Source organism: Aulonocara stuartgranti (assembly GCF_965226115.1).
Source record: "Aulonocara stuartgranti genome assembly, chromosome: 19".
In the NCBI taxonomy this organism is placed as follows: Eukaryota; Metazoa; Chordata; class Actinopteri; order Cichliformes; family Cichlidae; genus Aulonocara; species Aulonocara stuartgranti.
Genome location: NC_138955.1, coordinates 3619641 through 3642265, shown reverse-complemented (window position 1 = coordinate 3642265; position 22625 = coordinate 3619641). Strand labels below are relative to the sequence as shown.

Genomic DNA, 22625 nt, shown 5'->3' with positions numbered 1-22625 from the left:
GTGTCTTCAGTATATGGTCTGATTTAAGAGTGGACACCCGGCATAGACAGACTGACAAAAAAATGCTAGTTGGTCAGATCAGTGAACTAGGAGAAGAATTTAAAGGATGTTTTGGTCCTCCTAAACTATTTAGAGCAGCCACTGAAATTAAGAAACTGCAAGTACTGCTTCTACTTTTACTCTTTAGTTTATTCCGTTTTGAAGCCACAGAAGATCACGAGACCATTACTACTGACGACTCTTTAATAGCTCTTTTCCACCTTTATAGTGCCAACAATGTTTTATTACAGCTCACTGAATTGCGTGTTTATCTAATCAGATGTTTGAACCATTCATTTCATCAGAAAACTGTATAAAAATGTGTCTCACATAATCAGCTTAAACTCCCCTGTCTCATCCGTGGCTGCAGGGAGAAGAGAAAATCTAATAATGTGGCCTGTCAGGTTCACTTGTCAGGTTCACTCAAACTAAACACAGTTGGATGTGACTCGGGTTTTTAGGTGCTGTCAAAACTCCAAAAATGCAAACAGAGCTGGTTTAGTTGATGGCAAGAACAGAGAATAATAATAATTTTAAAGTTAAAGCGAATATACTGAACGAGACATGTAGTATTTATAGGGCAGAATCCAGACACTGAGTTACAAACAAAGGAAAACCTCTGCTTACACACCAAAGTCTGTTTGTAATAATTCTCCTCAGTTTTGTTCTGTAATGATCTTGTTTGCTGCCAGCAGTGCCACTGTATGTTCTCTCCCCTCCAGATGGCAGATATACGATTGGCCTGTGCTCAGTGTGGCAACAGTCTCTGGCACACTGTCTCTCTGTATGTGTGTGAGACCATTTCTGCACCATGGAAGTCTGGTATCCCATAACAACAATGTTACTGGATGGGACAACACCAGTATACACACACTGGATGGAACAAGTATCCCGCCTCCTGTTCCTTCCTGGTTGTTTGTTACTGCGGGACAAAGCCGTGTTTTATGTAGACGAAGGCTGAGACTGAGAAACGGGCTTGTGTTGGAGCCTGGAGCTGCTGCCAACCATGACTTTGTGCTTCTGTGGTCTGCTTCATCCCTAAAAGTCACAGCAATAAAAAGGATGTCTTTCTTCGGCTGTTTATTACCGTTTTAGTTTTATTCAGATTTAGACAGGGATGTTATATAAAGTTCAGCATATTGCTTTGCAAGTTCAGAAGCTGGGGCTTCATGTCTCATATATAGTATTTGACATATTTTTTCTCACTTACTGTGTTAAATATTAAAGTTCATGATAGTAACATTAGAAAAAGACTGAAGTTTGCCATGTTTAAAACAGTGTCCCACTTGGACACTTTGGACAGGCAAGATCAAAATAAAGATGTTTGGCCGTAATGTTCAAAACCAAACACAGCATATCAACACAAACACCTGATACCAACTATCAAACACGGTAGCGGAGGGATGATGAATTGGGCTTGTTTTAAAGCCACAGGACCTGGGCACCTTTCAGTCATCGAGTTAACTACAAACTTTTCTGTATGTCAAAGTATTCCAAATTCAAATATAAGGCCTTCTGTTTGGCAGCTAAAACTTGGGCCAAATTGGGTCATGCAACATCTGATTGAAATGTTAGAGCATGATCTTAAGAGAGCTGTGCGTAAACGAATGTCTGCAAACCTCAATGATGTGTTGGTCTCATTGTTTTCTCTGATATATATATATATATATATATATCTTTTATCTGATTCCTGCAAAACTAAGGGAATTTAAGGCAACTAAGACAGTAAGCATCTCAGCATGTTAACAATATCAGCATGAGGATATCAGAGTACAATACTGGCTGTAGGCTTATATATGTGTTTGCAATAGTTTAATTCTAATAATAATAATAGTAAGAAGAAGATTTCTAATTATGAAGCTTTGGCAGTGTTTGAGAATGTCTAGACTTCACGTGTGCACATTGCGGTTCGTTCCGATGGAGCTTTGGGGCTTCAGCTACATCTTAGTCTATTGACGCTTCAAGTATCCCACACTCTGAAAGCCCCACCTCTTGAAACAGTCTACCACTAGGAGTTAATCTCTAATTGGGCGAACAGCGTGGACAAGAGCAGGAAAAATGAGGGAGATAAATGCTAGAGAAAGATAATAAAAACATTTTACTGCCAAGTCCTCTTTACGTTTAATCCTTCAGGCTCACTTTTTCTTCCCACAGTCAATTTATTTCCTGCTTTGTTTCAAGAATTCATCCCACAAGACTTTCAGGAGAGAGGAGAGCAGACAAATAGAGAGGTGAAAGAGGTTAGAGACCGAAGGAGGGAGAATAAAATTCAGCCTGCTGCTAAGCTCAAACCCCCCCCAGAGTTTAAGGATCACTAGCATTGAGCAAGATCTGCTCCACAAATCCAGCATAATCCCTCTGCCACACTGTGACCACTTCCTCTTTGACAGAGGAGAGTGTGTGTGTGTTGGAGGGAGTGTGTTTGTGTGAAGCCGAGTGGAGTTCATGTATGTCATGTGCTCGAGGTAAATCTGCCTTGATTAGGCCTCTTTTATGTAGTTTCTTTTTCTTTTTTCTGGACTGTTTCTTTCTAAATCACTGGGGAATTACAGGGCTTGAGCAGGTGTTTATATTTGTTATTTCAGATCCTCTCACATCTGAAACACACATCCATGTCCTGGCCTTAGGCCTTGTTGTTACGGAGACTTTGTGGTTGACAGCGACTGAATTTGATGTTGTTCATTGGAACGTTGACAGCAAATACCACATGGTTAAATTGGACCTATCGGTGGGCTGAGCTTCAGTGCTCATAGCCTGAAACAGTCTGAAACTGAGGATTGATGACTTGTAAATATGCTGACTTCATTACAGGAAAGTTCCGTGTTTAACATGGGCATCCACTGAAACTGTATAGTTACATAGTCTAGATATGTGACAGAATAAAGGAAAAAATGCACAATAAGCTCCTTTAACGTGGATTGTGGAGACAAGTTCAAGAGATTTATGAGAAAAGCCTTCCATTTTTTCTGCCTTCCTCCATTTCTCTAATAATTGGTGTGCAGTCCCACAGGAGGCAGGGGAATAGTACTGATGGTGTTTAATACATTATCTGATCAATCACTCAGAAAAATAAGCAGCACTTAACACCATCTATTTGTAAATCACCGCCGCCAGCATTTCAGCTCCTGTGCAGTATGTTGGATGTGTGTAGGTGTGATGGTGAGAGGAGCAAGGTGGAGCTAGCTCCCGTCTGACCTCACTCTGACCCCAGGAAGGATGTAGCTGATGTCAGGAAGGAAGGGTTTAACATCTTCTTACAAGGACAGTAGGATCTCTCAGAGGGGGGTCTTTTGGCCCCAATTCATACCCCTGTTTGACCCAGACTCACTCTTTCTGACCCCTGTGTGTGCAAAGACACACACTTACACATGCACACAGCTCCATCTTTCATTCTTGTCTTTGTCAGCCTATTTGGGTCTTTCAGTGCTACCGTTTTGACAGGACAAAGAAGCTTTTCCTCCGTTGTTTATCATCTCCATCTTCCTCTCAGTGGTTCCTCCTCTTTAATCTCCTCCCAGGTTGCCTGTGAGGGCTTCCCTTTCTCTTATCCACCTCTAGATATTTATTACCTCTTAAGCCCCGGTCAGGCAAAAGCCCTCAGTGGCAGCTTGTAAACTGCATCTGTCTCCCTAATCTGACCAGTTGATTAGCTAAAGCTATCAGGTCGTCCCCTGCTCTCTCCTGCAGGTGACACAGGGGATTGATGGGCTTTTAAGTAACTCTCAGTCTGTTGTTTCTCTCTTTCCTCATTTTTCTCTCCAGTCTGTAACTGTAACTAAACTCTCCAACCTCCTGACAGGCACCTGATGGATCATTTCAGTCATCCCTGAGGCACACTGTAACTGTGTAAATGCGTCACTTTTAAGCACAACACTTTTCTTGTCTTGTACTGTGCATAACATTAGAAAAAAATAATCATCACACATGTTATTAGTCTTCCACTTAGTTCTAGTATTGTGCTGAAGTGCCCTGAAAGTTGACATTAAGTTATCATGAGGTAGTAACAAAGTGCCATCATTAGCTGAAATTCAGAACTAATTGTCAAAGTAGCATGTTGATTTGCTACATTAAGGTAAATATGCTAAAAATATGCTAATATCACACCCACGTTTCATCAGAGTGCTTACTGAAATTAGCATTCAGGTCAAAGCACCACCTGCTCTGTGATCACGGCCACACACCCACCTTTATTCTCTCTCATTTAGCTCTGTATTTCTCATGCCTGTCCTTAAATCGCTGCCTCCTTTAATTCCTTTGTGCTGCTCAATGGTGATAAAGTCCAGACCTCCATTAGTGAATCATGCTGAAGACTGGTTGTTTATTAAGTGTGACTCAATTTGGAGCAGCTGAACTGGCGCTGTGGCAGTAACACCACCTGGTCTATGTGCGTCTGTGTTGTGAAATTAAAAAGGGGGGGGTAAAAAAAGCTGGCAAGCTGGAGCACAAGCAAGTAGCAAAAAGATGCACCGAAGCTGCAGCGATATCAGATCTGCCCTTCTGCCTGAAAAACAGGAATAGTTGTCAAAATGTTGTGACAACCTGTTTCCTGCAGCCTCTCGCTCTTTTGATCTGGTGGTTCTCTGCAAACACTGGTTGCGGCTTTTTCGGTACCTCCCATTGTGGCACAGCTTAACCTGGCAGCTGAACTTTCCATCAAATCAGTTTAGCTTTATTGTTTGGATCTTCTGCACCGCTGAGAGTAAAGAAAACAGACATCAATCACTCTGTTTGTCAGCGGGTTATTGGCAAAGTGAGCACGAGTGCTCGAACACATGGGGAGACAGCTGCTAGCATGACATTTCCTCCAAGGGAATGTCCCTAACCTTGTCTTTTTTCCCTTCCTCGTGTCTGTATGTGCATTCATATCCTTACATATTTTACATATTGAAGGAGTGACTCAGCTAAAAAGGCTCCTGCAGAATTTATGAGGCTGCTGTGCTTTGCTCCCCTTTATGCTCGTCATAAGCATTTTCCACATCTATTTTTACTCCTTTAGCGTATCGATTCTTTGGAAAGCACGAGTCCAGAAGAAGGGGAAATGAGTCAAAGCATGTGTGCCCTCCTCCTCCAGTGTTCATTATTGATGACAGTGAGGTCAGTAAATAAGGCGGAGATGCAAGCTGGAGTGTTGGGTTATTTTAGAGCTGTAAAAAAAATGAACTGAAGAGCGTTTTTCATTTAATCCCCGTGGCTGCAGTGATGGACAAGCACTTAAGCAGGCTGCTGGTTCTGCCAGAATCACATCTACTTGCAGGAGGAAGGTAATAGGGAGCAGGGTGTCAAAATGCATTACGGCGAGCAGACAGATGGGCTCTGAGATCCGCCTCGGATTTGTGACCCAGCCGGGTATTGACCAGATAACAAAATAGGGACAGAAAGAAAAAGTCAGATAGAAGCTGGAGCAGACTGACAGAAATGAAGTGATTTAAGCAGATGGCTGACAGGTGTGAATACCACACTGGTGCAGCAATCTTGTTTTGTGGTGATGGATTTGCTGTTAAATGAAGATTGACATCTTACTGATACTGAGTCTCTGGGCAGAAGGCATGTGACCTGAGCCCCAGACAGAGCTGAGCAAATTTAGCTAAATCGGCTCTCTGTGTGATCGCGCTGTCGGCACATAAGCATCACGCCATCAACACATATTCCTCCATATGAAAACAAACTTGTCTGACCTTTTCCGATTCTGGTTGTAGCTGTAAACATGTTAGTGGGCGTTAACTCGGCCCAGATGTTGGAACCAAGGCAGAAAGTGGCATATGTTGGGATGGTAGCACAGGGCTGGGTGGAAACGGGGCCGTGACAGCCAGTCATTGTGCTTCGGTATTACACTGTCATTGTGTCAGTGTTGGGAGCAGACCCACGACAGATGCTCGACAGATAATAGAAGCGTTATCTCTGGATGTTCACTCAGTGACACACTGTTGCATGTAAATATGAACAAGGATTGCTTCAAAGAGAGAATCTCAGGTGAGCTAAATGTTATTAAGATCTGTGGAAAAGGCTTTGTCAGTGTGTGTCTGTGGAAAAGAAGGAGCGAGATTGCGATTTTGCTTATGAAACAAGAAAGCATATCCTTGGAGTAGAAATCTGTCTGTATGAGCGTATAATGAGACAGACATATTTCTCATTGAACCTGTAAAGCTTCTGCTGTCGGTGTAATGTAAAAGATTGCACACCTGCAGTTTTCATCAGATGCCATTTCTCCACAGCGGGGGTTTCATTATAGGATTCTCACCAGGCGGTGAAAATATTAGAAGGTGCATACAAATAATACCTATATCAAGTGTGTTACAGGCTTTGATGCCATAAAAAATACCTGTCACATGACCTGAATTCTAAAGTCAGCAACTCTGTTAACTCTGTTTGTGTTTGTAAGCACTCTACTCTGGACATGGCGATAGTTGCTTGCTCAAATATCTTTTCACAGATACTCATGGTTGAAGATGAATAATAACGACATTGGTGATCTCTATTCCTCATTAGCAGGTAAACATACAAATAACCATTGGTTGGTTGGTGGCCATGAATCTTCATAGATATTTATCTCCCACTTAAAGTCATTTTAATTTGTGTAATTAGAACAGTTAAACTCAGACTTAGGGTCTTTATGTAATAAGTAAACAGGGTAAGACGCCTATAAACACCTATTAAGCAGAAGAGAATGGACGGACAGGCTTGATGTTCTACTCGATCGATTCCTGACTTGTCAAAGAAGTCGACTGTGCCGGTGTTGTGCCAAAAAGTGATTGTCTGCCAAAAACTGATTTCCGGTATTTGCCAAAAACTGATTGCTCGTATTTAAACTGCTATAAGTAACTTGTTGGGCTATAATATGTGAAACATATGTCAAATGCATCCCTCATGGATGACATAAAGTCATCTTGAGCCACAAACAACATTCGTGTAACAAGGTAGAAGCCGCAATCAGTTTTTGGCAGTGACTTTTATATAACCTTTATTTATGCAGTTAAAAAAATCTCATTAACATTAAAAATGTCTTTTGTAAGAGTAAGTTGGCCAAGAGGACAGCAGACATGGCAGCAAATATTACAATATTTCTGTAAAAATATTTTAAGTGGGGATAAAGGACCGGATTGGTTATAATCAGAATCAGAATCAGAATACTTTATTGATCCCTGGGGGAAATTATTTTTTGTTACAGTGCTCCATTTTAAACCAACATTAAGACAAGACAGACAATACACTAACTAAGAATAGTACAATATATACATATATATACATACATACATACATAAGTCACTCATAAATAAATAGTTGGAAAAGAAACATGTGTAGTTGTAGCAGCAAACAGTGTGTTAAGTGGATGCGTTGTACAGGGAGATGGCCACAGGCTAATGTAAGTACAATAGCAGAGAGTTGTAAAGATACTTGAAAAACAGATATTGTTTTAATTCTCTATATAACCCCTTTGTAAACCCTGTTCACCGAAGTCTATTTATGAACATACGTAAAGATATTACACATAAAAAATACACAAACATTGGAAATCAGTTTTTGGCAGACAATCACTTTTTGGCACAACACCGGCTCAGGTGTGGATATGAAAAGTGGAGGTCAGTAGTTTTTTACTTTTAAACAAGTTTTTGACAGATTTCTAAAATATTTCTGTCTTCTTGTTTTTTGACAGAAGGTCTAATAATTTTTTTAAGCACTATACTTATGTTAGTCCAGTCTCAAAACACAGTTAGCATTATTATTGCAACCTTTCAGGGAAATCTCAAGTCAGCAGTAATGTGTAGCCGTGTGCACAGCTGTAGTCTGTGTTTGTGCGTCGACTGTAATTGCTTGATTCAGCCATTCTGTACGTATGCAGATTTCCATTTTATGCTACAAGCTTCACGTGCCCCATCTGCTTAATGCGCCAGTTCATCATCTTGTCTAATCGAGGGTCTCCTTGACCGAAGCGATTCATAACCAGCTAACGGTGAATTTTGCTCGCTAATGGAATTTCCCACTTGTAAACAAATCGGTGAAATTGCCTTTCCGGCATGTTTTGACAATTAGATTACAGCGACTTCGTTGGATCTTATGGGATTATACACTTATGAATGCTTATGATGTAAAATTGTAAGAAAAGGAGTTTGACAGTCCTAAAGTCGCACACTCTTTTGTGTTATTTGTGCTTAAATGTTTGCCATTCATTTTGGAAGAAAATTTAAATTTGAGTAAAGAATTATTTATTTCAAATTAATAATCAAGTATTACAATTTCACTAACGACTCTTTGTTCTATTTAGATCATATTTGGTAGGAAGTTGTCTTTATGTTATTAGTGTCATTGATCCAAATGTGTGTTTTTATTTATCTAATTATTTTATGGAACTAAAAATACTGCAGTTTTTCTGAATTTCTATCTACAAGTGAATATTTGGGGAACTCACGCCTCCGCAGAGCAGCTTTTGCTTCCTTAGAGCATCATCACACCCGTTTTGTTTCACCAGATTGTCTGAAAACAAACACATTTCAGTTTGTCTGAGACACTGTTGCGCTACATTGTTTGAGAATGTTATTTACAGAGGTCAGAAGCCTTTTTCACGATTTCCATAATGTCACCAAGCAGTTGGGGTCTAACTCAGATTCCCAGCAGAAACAAGGCTGCAGATCTGTCTAATCACCAGATGCCTGCTCTCTAATGCATAATGCATCAGGCTGTTATTACAAGTCTGCAGGGAAAACACAGCAGTGATTTACATTAATAATTCATCAAACCCCTGTGACATCAAAGTCTTAATGGAGGAGACCCTGCATTAAGATGCGCGCGCGCGTGTGTGTGTGTGTGTGTGTGTGTGTGTGTGTGTGTGTGTGTGATCATTAATGAAGTGGACCCTGGTGGCCTATGCTTGGCCTTTATTAGTGTGTCAGGTGGAGAGGTGGTAATAATGTGTTAAGTTAGTTTAAGATCAGAGAACAGACACTAAAACCAGGCTGGCGAACAGTCTTCATAGTCAAAGATGCTGAAAGTATAAAAGGATAAAAGTGAGTTCAGGGTTTGAAAGTTGTAGCCGCCTGTACTGATAATGTGACATTATCTGAAAAACCACTGTTTACTTTTCTCATTAGTTTTCTGCGTTTTCTAACGTGAGCTCACTGCGTCCTCAGATGACAGTGCGTCAGCGGCCAGCAGTATGGAGGTGACCGACCGCATCGCCTCCCTGGAGCAGAGGGTCCAGATGCAGGAGGATGAGATTCAGCTGCTCAAGTCCGCTCTAGCTGACGTGGTCCGCAGACTCAATGTGTCTGAAGAGCAGCAGGCCATGGGTGCACGCAGAGGACCCACCAAAGGTAACATACAGTCCAGCACAAAGCCTAGGGGCTTGCTATTATAGTATATGCATCACACACAGACTGGCTTGCACACGTGGTTTTTCAGGACTCTTGGGTCTGTTTTTCCACTCTGACCTGTCGATGCTGATCTTCAAATCCCGCTAGTTTTCTTTCATCTGACTCATCGCTCTCCTCTCCTTCCTGTCCCATCTTCTCTTGGACTGTGTTGTCTTGTTGAATGCTTTTGCCTTACATGTATAGACCCCGCTATGATGAGAAAATCTCCCTCAGCAGACAGCAATGTTGGGAAGCCAGGTAGGCTCACTGTGTAGCCTGACTGCACTAACCAGACCTGGTATTGTGTCACTGCCTGCCCTGCTACTATTATCCTAAATATATAGTATTTCACCAGGAAATGCACAGTTGCATTCAATACGGCTCACTGCACTGTGATCCGAGTTTGAAGACAGATCTTTGTGGGAATTTGTGTCAGCACAAAAACTGTTTTATGAGGTTTTGTTTGATAAGAGCCAGGCTAGCGTTCTCCTTTGTTTCCTGTCTTTCTGGTAAGCTCACTAGCTGCTGGCTGTAGCTTCCCACTGAACAGAGGCTGTATTGATTTTCACAACTCTCTCTCTGGAATGAAAAGGAATAAGAAAGCATCCCAACCTATTCGGCTGAGGTGTAGAGTTAAATCAACACCTCCCTGACACAGGCTCAGTTTATTTTCCAAAGTCCAGAATGTGATTCACCTTCACGAATGGTTTTATCATAAGTCAAAGGCACAGTTGCTAAACCTTAAAATGCCTCACTCTGATGATCTCTCCACCTGGTGTCACACAGCTGCATGCTCTTCTCATCTGTGCTGAAAACATTGCATAAACTTTAAAAAAGCGAGCCCCAGAGAGTGATAAAAGGTAGACTTTTTTCACATGTTTTTTGCATTTTTATTGCTTAACAATACTGCATGCATCGATTTTTCAGTGGAGATGTGTAAACTTTGGTCATGAAATCGTGCTGTCACTCCTGAGGCTGATAAAGGCTGCATGGGAAATCAGCTGCACTTCATGTGTTTCAAGTCCTCACATGTGCTTTAGAGTAATGAAGCAAAAGCAGATTAGGATTCTTAGCTGCTGACAGCTCCATTCTCAGGAGTGAGTCTGGACGGATGGAGTTTCAGTTTGATTGGGGAAGTGGAGGATGACTCGGACTCATTGTTCCCCACCAGCAGTCTGCTTTCCCTCGACTGAAGCACAGTGATCTGATTCAGAAAGTTTAACCCAGTCGGGCTGACTGCATGTGGACAATCGTGTACACAGAGGAGCACACGCATTTGTCTTCTTTAACATGCTAACAAAATTACAAACCTCGTTTTGCCCCTGCTGCGTAATTACTACATGAAAGATAACAGAGGGAGTGTGTGCACAGGCCTGAGTATCAATGTGTGTCTGGATGAAGCAGTGTCTATTAAATATTTATCACTGCAGATAAAGCTGCAGCTTGGATCTGTTAGTCTATGCTGCCTGAATGAATTGTGTGTGTGCGTGCGTGTGTGTCGGTGGGTGGGTGTGTGTGTCAGTTTTTCTGATACCACTCCATTTTCTACAAACTGTATTCCATCTCAATGAGAAACCTTTAAAACAATTACATTTAAATTTAGTTTACTTGTTTATATATAATCACTTAATCTTCTCCCTCTTTTTTAACCTGAAGATATAAAACACTGTGCAGTTATTTCCCATCTCTGAACCCTCACATTGGAATTATATTTACATTTGGGAAACAAAACCCTGAAAGTCAAACTACGCTCACTGGCCAGTTCATTAGTTACCCCTTGCTAGTACCGGGTTGGAGCACATTTTGTCTTCAAAGCTGCCTTAATGGTATGAATCCAACAATTCCATATTGATTTGGAATCTGCTGCACATCCGTAATTGGAATCTCCCCGTCCACCACATCCCAAAGGAGGACCCTAACATCCTATCCAAATATCACAGCGGAATAGGCAACGCTTTTTCAGTAATCTTTTGCCCAGTGTTGGTGAGCCTGAGTGAACTGTAGCCTCAGTTTCTTATTCTTCACTAACAAGATTGGTAACTGGTGTGGTCTTCTGCTACTGTAGCCCATCTGCTTCAAGGTTGTGTGTTCAGGGATGTTTCCTTCTTCATGCCTTTGTTGAGTTACTGTTGCATTCCTATCAGCTTGAAGCAGTCTGACCGTTCTTCTCTGACCTCAGGCATCAATGAGGCATTTTCACCCAGGAGCCTGAAGCTCATTGGACACTTTCTATTTTTCAGGCCATTCTCTGTAACACTAAAGGTGGTTGCGTGGCATAATCGCAGCAGATGAGCAGTTTCTCAAACCGACCAATGAGTCAAGGTCATGCATTGAGCTACTGCCAAGTGATTGGCTGGTTAGATATTTGTGTTAACAAGCAGCTGAGCAAGTGTATCTAATGAAATGACCAGTGAGTATATACTGTGTATATTAAATGACACAAACGTGTCTATAAACCTATACAGTAGGCCAGTGGCAACCCTGGGGGCATTTTTGGGAAAACCAGCACTACTGTACATTTCATTTATCCGTGTTTCTACAAAAACATGAAGAAATAGTTCAATAAATCCATGACATGGCAGCGCATGGTTTGACTCGGCATGGCATGTGTCCAGGACTTATCAATCCTCAGCTCCTTTTGCCCCAGCAGGAAGCCCCCCCACCCCCACCCTCCCCAAACCCATGGTCACTCTAAGAAAAAAGTAATTTTTACATGTTGAGAGTTCAGCTAAAAGCAAAGTAAACTATCTTCAAATCAAGAATTCTGAGTTTAATTGTTTGTTGACTCCAAATTCAATGAATGTGTAGACAAATAACCGAGGTGGCAGTACATACAGCGTTATTTTAAATACACTACAGGTGCTGACTCTGATACTGGTTCTTTCTGAACGCGTCATGTCGTCCTCTTTCTTCCAGCCAGGCCAATGATCGCCACCCTGCCGTTACGGCCCACAGTAAACAACGGGACCGTCCTACCAAAGAAAGGCAGCGGGACTCTGCCATCCCCATCTGGATCTGGATCCAGGAAGGACACCAGCGCGCCAGCCAACAAGACGTAAGGAAACCCAGTATGACTGTAAATGTATTTGAGCATTTTTTTCCTCTGCTCTTCTTTGTCTGTTCATTATAATCGATTTTAAGGAGGCTATCGGCATTTCTGGAAACCTTTTGCTTCCTTAGAGCAACTTGAAGGTGTGGACTGTCAGAGTCAGCAGATTTTGTCTTGTTTTTCTACAAAATCCCAAGCGTCATTAAAACCGCTGGAATGATTTATTGTTCTTCACCCCAGAAGTGTTATGTGTCTCGACATTTCTTCCCTCATGTCTGCCTGTGCCACGCCAGGTCATTTCAGCCATAAATCGTCACATTTCTGGCTTTTTATCATCCACACACATTGACATTTAACAGCCCTGATAAAGGGAGACAAAGCATTTTCATCATCTGCTGCTCTGTGTTCTTTGTGCGTCCGTGCGTTTACAGGTGAATATGGAATGCAGGTTATCAATCTTGCCTGCCAGCATAACAATCGCCTTTCCCCATTCTCTGATGACATTAACTAAATCAGATGAAGCTTGGCACACAGCAGGGGCCTGCTCCAGTCCGCGCAAATGTTAACTCTGCTTCTCCGCCTCTCTTTTAGAAGTATTAAACTCAGGAGCTCAAGCTTTGACACTGAAAATATCTTTTTTTTAAATGTATATTTCATTATATATATATCCAACCCTGAATAGTCATAGTTTTAGGGTTGTCTAGTTCCAGGCTTGGCATCGTGACATGAAACAGCACTTTCTTAGTTGAAGGATGATGAGTGGCACTGGAGACTAATGATTAGCCCAACTGTTTTTACTTGTTATGTTGGCATGGCTGTGAATCAGTGTTAACTTAAGATATGACATATGGGTCTCTTGCTACTTGTTAGGGAAAATCAAATCCATCTTCCCTGTGGAGGCAACGTCAGGCTAAAGATGGAAATAGAGTGAACGCCGATAACACAATAGCAGCAAATCTTATACCCCTTAAAGTCTTTAGTTTTTAGTTGTATTCCAAGATAGAGTTATTTCTCATCAGATATCTCTTCCGTGTAGTCTCCTGTATTGTGCTGGGTCCTTCCCATCTTTTTCCTGTCTTCATTGTCTGTCTCTGATTATATGTCGTTTCCCACTGTGATGCATTCTGTTTATGTCTCATTCACCTATGTTGTTATGTCCTGCCACTCTGTCCAGTTTCTCCTCCCTGTCTCGTTCCTCCAGAATTCTCTATCTGCCCCTCAGGTGAGACTATCACCACGTTACAGTATGCTGTAGATTTATACAGCGCTTAACTGATCTAACACATGCTTAACTCGATCTCCAGTTTTTAAAATTGCTCACTAAATTATATGAATTTTTTTTTTATTCGGTGTGATTAATCATATGTTTTTTAAGTCTTTGGTGCAGTGTGTGTGTTATTTGCTGTGCCTGTGTGGGATTACTTAAACTGCAGACTGATCACAATCCCATCAGCACTGGTGTACACAGAACAGCCTTCAAAGCCCTGTGGTCCAATTACTGTGATTCCTCATGGGATAACGCGGCAAACAACGGTGTCTCTCTTTCTCTCACTCTTCTTTCCATCCTGTTCTCTTCTTTAATGAACAAACACACACAGAAGTTATCCCAGAAGGGATAACAGCCACCGGCCAGTTTTAGAATTTGAATAGACTTTCCTCCCATAGGGTGGATTAGGTGACTCGGCCTGCTGGTCATTGGATTGCTGATGGAGCCTTTTTATTGTTGTGAATGGGCAGGCTGCCGGCACCACCAATATGCAGATTTACAGAGGTCTGTGCAAATGCTGTGGTTATTATAATCACAGAGGAGTAAACACAGTAAAACTCTGAGGAAACGGCACTGTGCGGTTTTGTAAAAAGTTGTTTCTTTCGTCTTCCCAACTTTTATTGGACCTGATGTCCTCAACTTTCCTGTTTTGCTGTTAGTGAGGTAGCAGTGTTTGCTAAGCAGGCCCAATGATCAGTGGTTCTTCACACTGGGCTGCAAGGACCCTCTGCAGGTTAACAACCGATAACCATTCTCAAGGTGTAACAAACCTCTACTGCTGCTGCACAGTTTGACCTCCTAGTGAATGGAGATGGCGTGAGTAAATGAACATCTCTATTCATGCTACCATTATAAAGGTGTCCCTGGATGATGTCCTTGCCTGAAAGGGGTGCATGGCCCCAAAAAGTTTGAGCTTTAATAATCTTCTAAGAAAGATGCTTCGAGTCCTGAAAGGTGTTCTTAATCTCCTCAAACAACTTTGCTCATACTGCTTACTTGTAATCAGTAATACTAATATTACATAATATTCACACACTCTGATAGGAGCATCTCAGGGTTCAGTATTTTACCTAAGGATACTTCAGCATCCAGGCTGGAGGCTCAAACCACCAACCTTTCAATTAGTGCACAGCCGCTCTACATCCTGAGCCACAGCCAGGAGGTAGAGCGGGGATAAAGCTATTCTAGTACTTAAGTTGTGTAGTAATGCAGCAAAAGCAGCAACAAGCAGGGTTTATTTATGTAATGAATTAATCCAGAATTAAATTAATCTGTATTACTTAGTATTTAGCCGTCTGCCAGCTTTGCCCTATTTGTGAGTGGCCGGTTGTCTCTAGGTGCCAGACGGGGACAAATCTGAGCTGATTAAGGGGGGGAAAATGTATACATCTGGATGAAAACTTTACCAGATGGCATTTTCAGAAAAAGCAGCATCCGGTAAGTTTTGTGACCTATTTCTTGTGACTTTGTCTTCCATCCTTTTAATCACAGCACTGTGAGGAGAGCCAATTCTAATGAACAAATGGGGACACTCAATCGGAAAGATTCAGGTGACTCCAAGGGCAACCGAACCCGAGCCGGATCCACCGGAAGCAACTCCAGCGGCAAAAGGAGTGACAGGTTAGGCAGAACCGGCAGTGAATCAGTTTTTCTCCATTCGGCGCCACATGGAAGCTAAGATGTATAACAATGTTTGTGTTTTGCAAACCAGAAACTACAAGGTTTTTCTTATAAGGCTCTTTCAAATTAAAACATACAGTAGCGATGGTTTACCCAAAGTTGGGGTGCTGATTGACAGCTGTCTGTTTACTCGTTTACTTTGCAGCAAACAGAGGGACCCAGTGTTCAATGCAGGTAAGAAGCGTCTCCTTTATGGCTGTCTGGCCTTGATGACTATGGGTTTCCAAGCTATGGTCCAACTCATTGAGAGCCATTACATAAAAGATGCTCAGTGGTTCTCTGTGTCAGTCGGAGGTCAATGCATTTTTTTTAGAAATCCTGTTAAAATACAGAATTATGTATTCACTTTTTTGTTTATCCCTAAAAGGAAGCAGTGCAAGAGATGCCTTGAACTGTTTTCTGTACCCAGACGACCACTGACGGCTAACACACAATGCTTTGTCTTAGTGTTCATTTTCTCCATTATTTCCTCCCTCACAAGTAACAAGCATCCTACATCCTCATCTTCAAATTGCCATTTGTCTTTTTTTTTTTTGTAATAAGTTCTTCCTGCTTCTTATGTTAAACTGAACTTTTGGTTGCACTGCTAAACAGTTTGTCATTTATACTCAGTTAAAAAAGCAGATCCTAATATTGTCCAGTGAGCTGATAAACTTCCTCTGCTTTTGTTGAAGAGATTCAAATGCATAAATATATCAATAGCAAGCCTTCAGGGGCTTTTCCAAGTAAATCAGAACTTTACAGGAAACTTTTTAAGGGTTTGTCTTTGAGGCCACAAATAATGATATAAAGTACACTCCTGGGTAAACTGTTATAGCTAATTGCATTGGCATTTGCTATAGTAACTTTCTAGCTAATTAAATTAGCGGCCAGGTGATTTCCATAAAACGATATAAACGTTTTTAATAGCGGAAGGAGTGCAAGGTTAATATGACTCACGTAATATGTGATATTAGTGCAGCAATGAGAAAAAGTACGGTGGCCCTGAAAGGTCAAATGTGTAACTTAAGAAAACACCAGCAAAAATTCTGCAAAAGTACACAAAATAAAATAGAAAAACCTTACAAAAAAACTAAACAAAACTCACAAAACAGAACGTGTTTTGGGGGGACAATAATGTGACGGAACAGCAGCGGAAGTGACATGCTAACAGTTAACGGCTAAAAGCAAACAAGCATCTACAGAATTATATGAGTTATGAGACTAAAACAGTCAGCCCCTTGTATCTTTTTCCTCCTCACAACACTGAGGCGTCTTCCGCTTCTTTTAAGTTTGTCTCAGGGCGATTCTTCCCATGTTTTGGTTTCTGTCACTTATGCAGCCGTTCCGTCATGGTAATGCTTCCCCCAAGAACACAAGTTTTCGGTTTTCTTTACTTCCATTGTGGGTCTTTTTTTGGATTTTTTTTCTTATCTGCATTTCTGTTGTGTTTTGTGTACTTTAGCAGCATTTTTTTTTTTATTTGCTGGTGTTTTCTTAAATCGTAGTGCATTTGACCTCTCTGAGTTACTGTAAATTTTAAAAAGTTAAAAACATACAAGCATCTAACAGCTGAAAAATTCCTCTCAAGAAAATCCTTCAATCTGATGCTTTGAATCTTTTTGAATCATGCACCTCACAGGTGAACCAGGTCTTACACGGTGTATCCTTTGAACAAAATCCAGAAAGCACATTGTAACAAGACAATGGGACTGAATATAAAATTAGATGAGTATTGATCAGAATTTCCATATCCAGCATGCTATTGATTTCTGCCTAAATTGCACTGCTGCGTTTCATCTGGTTCCATATTTACTCGGCTCGATCTACAGAACGAGACAAAGCTTTACCAGGTTTCTGTCTGTGTTATGAAAAGATAAAACAGCGTGCAGCTTACTGATCCACCACATGTCACAAACTGCCTTAAATATTCAGAAGTTTAAGGCCATAGTTTAAAAAAAAAAAGAAAAACAGCAATTTACAACACAAAAAATGATCGAATGAGCCAGTCAATATTCCCGCTAATTTATTTCACTTATGTCATGCTCTGATGATTTAGGCTAATTGATCATAGGCAGCTTGATAGGCATAACCTATCACTATGTGACAATAAACCAATGTGAGCAATAATTGCAGTCTTAGCTTTTATCTCATGCTTGCCTGCAGGACATGAACGTAAAATGGTACATTTGATATTCAGTAAAAAATAGTCTTTGTCCTCACATTAAACTAATCTAACAAAATAGACATTTTTCTTTGTTTTTAGCTTAACAAGGACTAAAAGGGTTAGTAGATGGGGGTCAGGTGGGGGCTTTAATTTAATTATTCACTTACAGTGTAGGAGCAGAGGGTGGAGCACCAGGAAACGAGCATTGATTCTTTTGGCCATTTAAGGAAAGTAGCCATTAGGAATGAGGCTGATTCATTAAGAACATTACGGAGAGAAGCTGCTGTTCATTAAAACCAGTAAACAGGAAGTTCACTCATATTAGGACAGACCAGGAAGTGAGGAAGCGATGCCACGCCTCACCTGGTGCTTGTGTGTCTCTCTGTGACCTTTACAAGGAATGCGACGTGTGACCCACTGCAAAGGTAGGCCACTCACCCCCGTCCCCTAATACACATCCGCTCCCAGTTATCCACAGCTCTCTGGACACTGCAGACAATTTGTTCTGATCTCTGAACACATATCACTTTTGCTCTAAGCCTCAAAAGCTATTTTACTCTTCTGGATAAAATATGGAGTATAACTCTGAAATTTCAACTCATAGTTTTGTTCACCTCCAACTTTTAGGTATCTAAAACTTTCGCAGTACACAGAAAGCTGTCCAGACAGGGGCGGGAGTGGGTTCACAAAAACTGTGTGAACATAGCCTTCCCTGGATTAATTAACATAAAAACGCCCACACCTCCTACCTAACCTCCACCGAGTGCTGCATCAGAGTGGGATTGCAGTGTTTGCAGTTTACTTATTATTCAGCTGTGGGCGAAGCTGCCGCCTTACCACAGTTGTGCCTGTTTGCTCACAGCCTCACTTTCGCTCACAGGCATTTAGTCTCTGTCACCATAGTAACCACACAAAGATTTCTGACACTTGCTGCCTCGCAGTCGCTTTGAGTTTTTCTGCAAACTCTTTAAATCCTCTGTTCTCAGATCCTTCGCTTCAGTTCAGAGCATGTAGATTTGCCACTGCTTATTACCTCCCCACCCTCAAAGTGAATATTTGCATTACAAACACACTGAGTATCTGATTTTGGGTAGTTCCTATTGAAGTCTGTTTGATTTTTTTTTTCAGCTTGTAGTTTTCTCACACAGCCTGACGAGTGTGAGTGTGTGTTTGGGTGTGTGTACGTGTGTGTTTGTGTGTGTGTGTGGTCCCCTTCAGATGAGTGTTTGAACAAAACTGACCAAAGTGAAAGCCAAGCCCACTTCTTTAAAGATATATTGGTGTTTGCACAGCCTTGTTACAGGGGAATGTAATCTTTAAAACAAACAATGAGATGATTGTGAACATTTTGTTGCTAAAAGCATCTGGTTCCAACGTTTCAGGCTAGTGACTTCTTAAAATGAAGTCGTGTGTGTGTGTGTGTGTGTGTGTGTGTGTGTGTGTGCCTCTTGTCGCAGACTGGACGTATTTGTGTTTTTGAGAAGTTAACCCCCAAAAAGGTCTTGTTTACCCCCTAAACCTTTCATGTTAATGTTTTAATTAAAATAAAACCTGAAAAAAACAACACTGAAGTTAGACTTTCAGTCCAATTTGATTAATCGGAAATTCAGCAATAAAGCTTTTTTTTAAAATGTAATTAAGAGATTATAGCCCCATAAAATATAGCAGTTATAAAATATATGGTCTTTTTTTGTAACACCATTTTCTTTATTTTGCAATCTCTTCCAAAGGCTGTAAATTATGATCTCCATTTATAGTAAAATAGAGGATAATGCAGGGAATGCTTTTAGGGCGTGGCTACCCGCAATTGTGCTATGTCTTAGTTTTTTAAACCAGAAATGATACCCAAGGCACAAATCTGACTGAGAAACCCAGATGGCCAGAACCAGTATTGTCAACTCAAAGCATTAATATGCAAACCAGTTGACAACCATGACTGCTGCCATCATTTATATACAGTTTATGTAAAGGCTCCAAAACAAGGTTTCGAATGACTGAGGGGGAGATCTTATATGAGACCAACTAAAAATGACAAATTTAATTTGCATTGCTCAACAGATACTAAATTACTACTTTTCTAAATATATCCCAGTCTTCAACAATATGCTGGCTTAAATTGGGAATAATTTCCATAGTTTCCCTGTGTCCTACCAGTTTCATAATTCTTGTACTTAATGTAAAAAAAAAACTTCATGTGTCTAACTTCTTGCATTTCTTGATCCTGCTTTGTCCCTATTTTGCCCTCTTCATCTGTCCGGCCCTGACAACCTCTATTGCCCCGCTTCATCAACAACTCCCCTGCTCTTTCTCCTTATCTATGTTATAGTCACAGTACAGATTTACCTCAGCCGCTCTACAAAGTTGACTGGGAAAGGCAGCGTCCCTGCAGCTTCAGGGGTAACAACCCGTTCAGCCGCCAACACACAACAAACCTCAGAAATCAGCAGGGCCAAAAAAGGCAACTCTGCTAAGGTTTCAGTGGCCAGAACGACCCCGAATTTTAGCATCCAGTTGAGGAAGACCGGGAGCCTGTCATCCTACTCTCCCCTTAATACACCCAGCTACCGCAGCCCTATTAAATCCCCCAGCCAGTACTTCCAGATTTGTTATTAGCAAACATAAGCAAGCTTATCTAGAGAGGACAGCATGTTTTATGTCTAAAGTAATAAAGGAAGATTCATGATTTTAAACCTGATCTTTCCCTTTAAAAACAACACAAGGAAAGAATCAGAAAAAGCAGCAAAATGAGTACAAAAACCTTTAAAGCCATCAATTTGATCCATTAGTCAACCTTTCTGATTATCTGTTAACATTAAAGTTTATTTTGTTCATTTTGGTTTCCTTCTGCATGGTTTATTTTGCATGTTTTAAAATGATTTCTCAGTGTTTCCTCTTCTAAGCCTCAATCTGTTTTTTTTTTTCTTTTCACTGCTTCTTGTGTCTGCGTTTCATGTTGGTCAATCTCTGCTGTGAGCTGAATATTCCTGAGTTGTGAAGATTTTTAACAAAGTGTTTGCAGTTTTATTTTGTGCTGCTTCTTGTCATATATGTGTTTTGAAATGGCCAATAAAAGTCCGTTAAAAAGCTGTTTGTCTTCCCAAGCTCTGTCATTTTTTGATCATCTCACATCACTTCATCCTCTCGTCTTGTCTTACACTCAGTATTATCACCCTTGTCATTCACACCATAATGGATGTATTAAGTAGCAGTGCTGTGTGTGCTTCTGTTTTGCCGTATAGTAAAAAAAATGACACTGTAAGTGATTTAATTCCACCCAGGATTCAGGGGTTCTGTGTTTGTGCATCTAAACATTATCTCACCGATTATTCTTGTTGCCTTTTCTAGAGGAGGGTTATGTGAAAATGTATTTGAAAGGACGCCCCGTCACCATGTACATGCCCAAAGACCAAGTGGACAGCTACTGCCTGGAGGCAAGAGCAGAGCTACCTAGCAACAAACTCAAGCTGGACTGGGTGTATCCTTTTACTGCAACCTATTTGCCAAATACCGGAGGCAGGGAGCTTGTGTGAGAGCATTTTGACATGTTTTGAACAGAAAAAGTTCAAGTATAATCCCACTTTCTGATTTGGAAAGTTTCTCAAAGTAATCATCTGAGGAAATCCACATTGTGATGTAGTTGTGGGAGTTAAGAGGAGGAAGGCGCGAGCCTGTCTTTTTGCTTTCCCTGCTTGTCAGAGCAGATCTGTTCAGATGTTCATTTTCACCGGATTGTGCTGCCGCTGTCGGAGCCGGGCTCATCGCTCTGCGGCCTGGAGTCAGTAATAACCTGCGCACAGCTGGCAGGCTAAAGCACGGCCAGTCAGCAGCTCCTCTTGTGCTGTTTTATTTTTACTTTGTGTCACTGCGGTTTTATTTCTTTGCTTCTTTTGTTCGTTGATGAAGGAGTGAATATAGCTGGTTGTTAAGCCTGTCACAAACCCAGAGGCAAAACAGAAAATGATCAAATCTGATAAGGAAAGCACAAACAACAAACACACCGACAGAAATACAAACGTGGGCCGTGCATTTTGGATATGATGAATTACCCATTTTTAAAATGGACCTATATAGCTTTTGGTTGTTTTCTTTTGCAGTGAAGAATGTCCACATTAAACATGCCGAAAGTGTAATTCAACAATAATATGAATAGAGCAGCATGTAATGCTTTAAAAAGCTCTAAACGCTTGGTTTCAGACCGTTTTCCTTGGATCTACATGATGTCAAAGAGACTGAAATCTTTAATGCAGTCATCTCAGCCTTAGAAGCCCCTCCCACCCACTGTTCAAGTGTTCTGTTTGCAAGTGGCAGCCAATCAGAAGAAAGGCGAGATTAGCTCACTCAGTGGATGAAATGAAAAGAATGAAGACAAAGGATTCCTTTTCACTATGAATCATGCAAAGCTAATTTTATAGTCTATTATTTTTGCTTCTCCTGATCTCAGTTTTAATCCACACAGTTTAAATTTATGAATGCTACACAAATGAAAGCACATAGCTGTTTGTGATTAAAGAAAACAGAGCAAAACATGTGTTATAGACCCATTTAGGGTTTTCCTTTCTTTCATTCCTTGACCGCTTTCTTGTTCAGCTATGGCTACCGTGGTCGAGACTGTCGCTCCAACCTTTACTTGCTCCCCACTGGAGAAACGGTGTATTTCATCGCCTCCGTGGTCGTCCTGTTTAACGTGGACGAGCGGTTGCAGAGACACTACACCGGACACACAGACGACATCAAATGGTAAGAGGCGTCAGCAGCCCAGATCGAGTCTTTAATCTCGCTCTCATCTCTTTGCTCCTTTTGTATCTCCTATTCCTGACAAATACACAACTGACTCATGTAACTACAGCAGGCGAAGTAACAGGTGCACTCAAGTGTTGCATTCAGGCACAAGGCTGAAAGTATATTTGTAGGAAAGCTCGGAGTGCAGTGAGAGTAACCTTGAGCAGTCACTGCCATGATTATGTTATCACACGCTGAGGTTAATAAAAGTTCATCTTATTAATCACCAGTTTGGATTACAGATCAGAGGATGAATCAGAGAGATTCTCGCTCCTTTTAAGACAAAGTGTTTGAACTTCCTGCGAGTGGTGCTGCACCGCC

At 41.1% G+C, this 22625-nt stretch overlaps 1 protein-coding gene across 4 annotated transcripts in view; it reads left to right on the top strand.

Moving 5' to 3' along the window:
- The window catches only part of eml1 (EMAP like 1), a 55527-nt gene that overhangs the window by 23794 nt on the left and 9108 nt on the right, over window positions 1-22625 (top strand). For 3 of the 4 annotated variants that reach the window (XM_082516078.1, XM_082516076.1, XM_082516075.1), the window contains exons 2-8: window positions 9162-9344; window positions 12300-12438; window positions 15191-15319; window positions 15525-15553; window positions 17924-17950; window positions 20871-21000; window positions 22113-22262. In XM_082516078.1, the coding sequence (XP_082372204.1) occupies window positions 9162-9344; window positions 12300-12438; window positions 15191-15319; window positions 15525-15553; window positions 17924-17950; window positions 20871-21000; window positions 22113-22262 (787 nt within the window). The remainder of the gene's footprint in view (window positions 1-9161; window positions 9345-12299; window positions 12439-15190; window positions 15320-15524; window positions 15554-17923; window positions 17951-20870; window positions 21001-22112; window positions 22263-22625) is intronic. The other variant, XM_082516077.1, reaches the window with a different exon arrangement.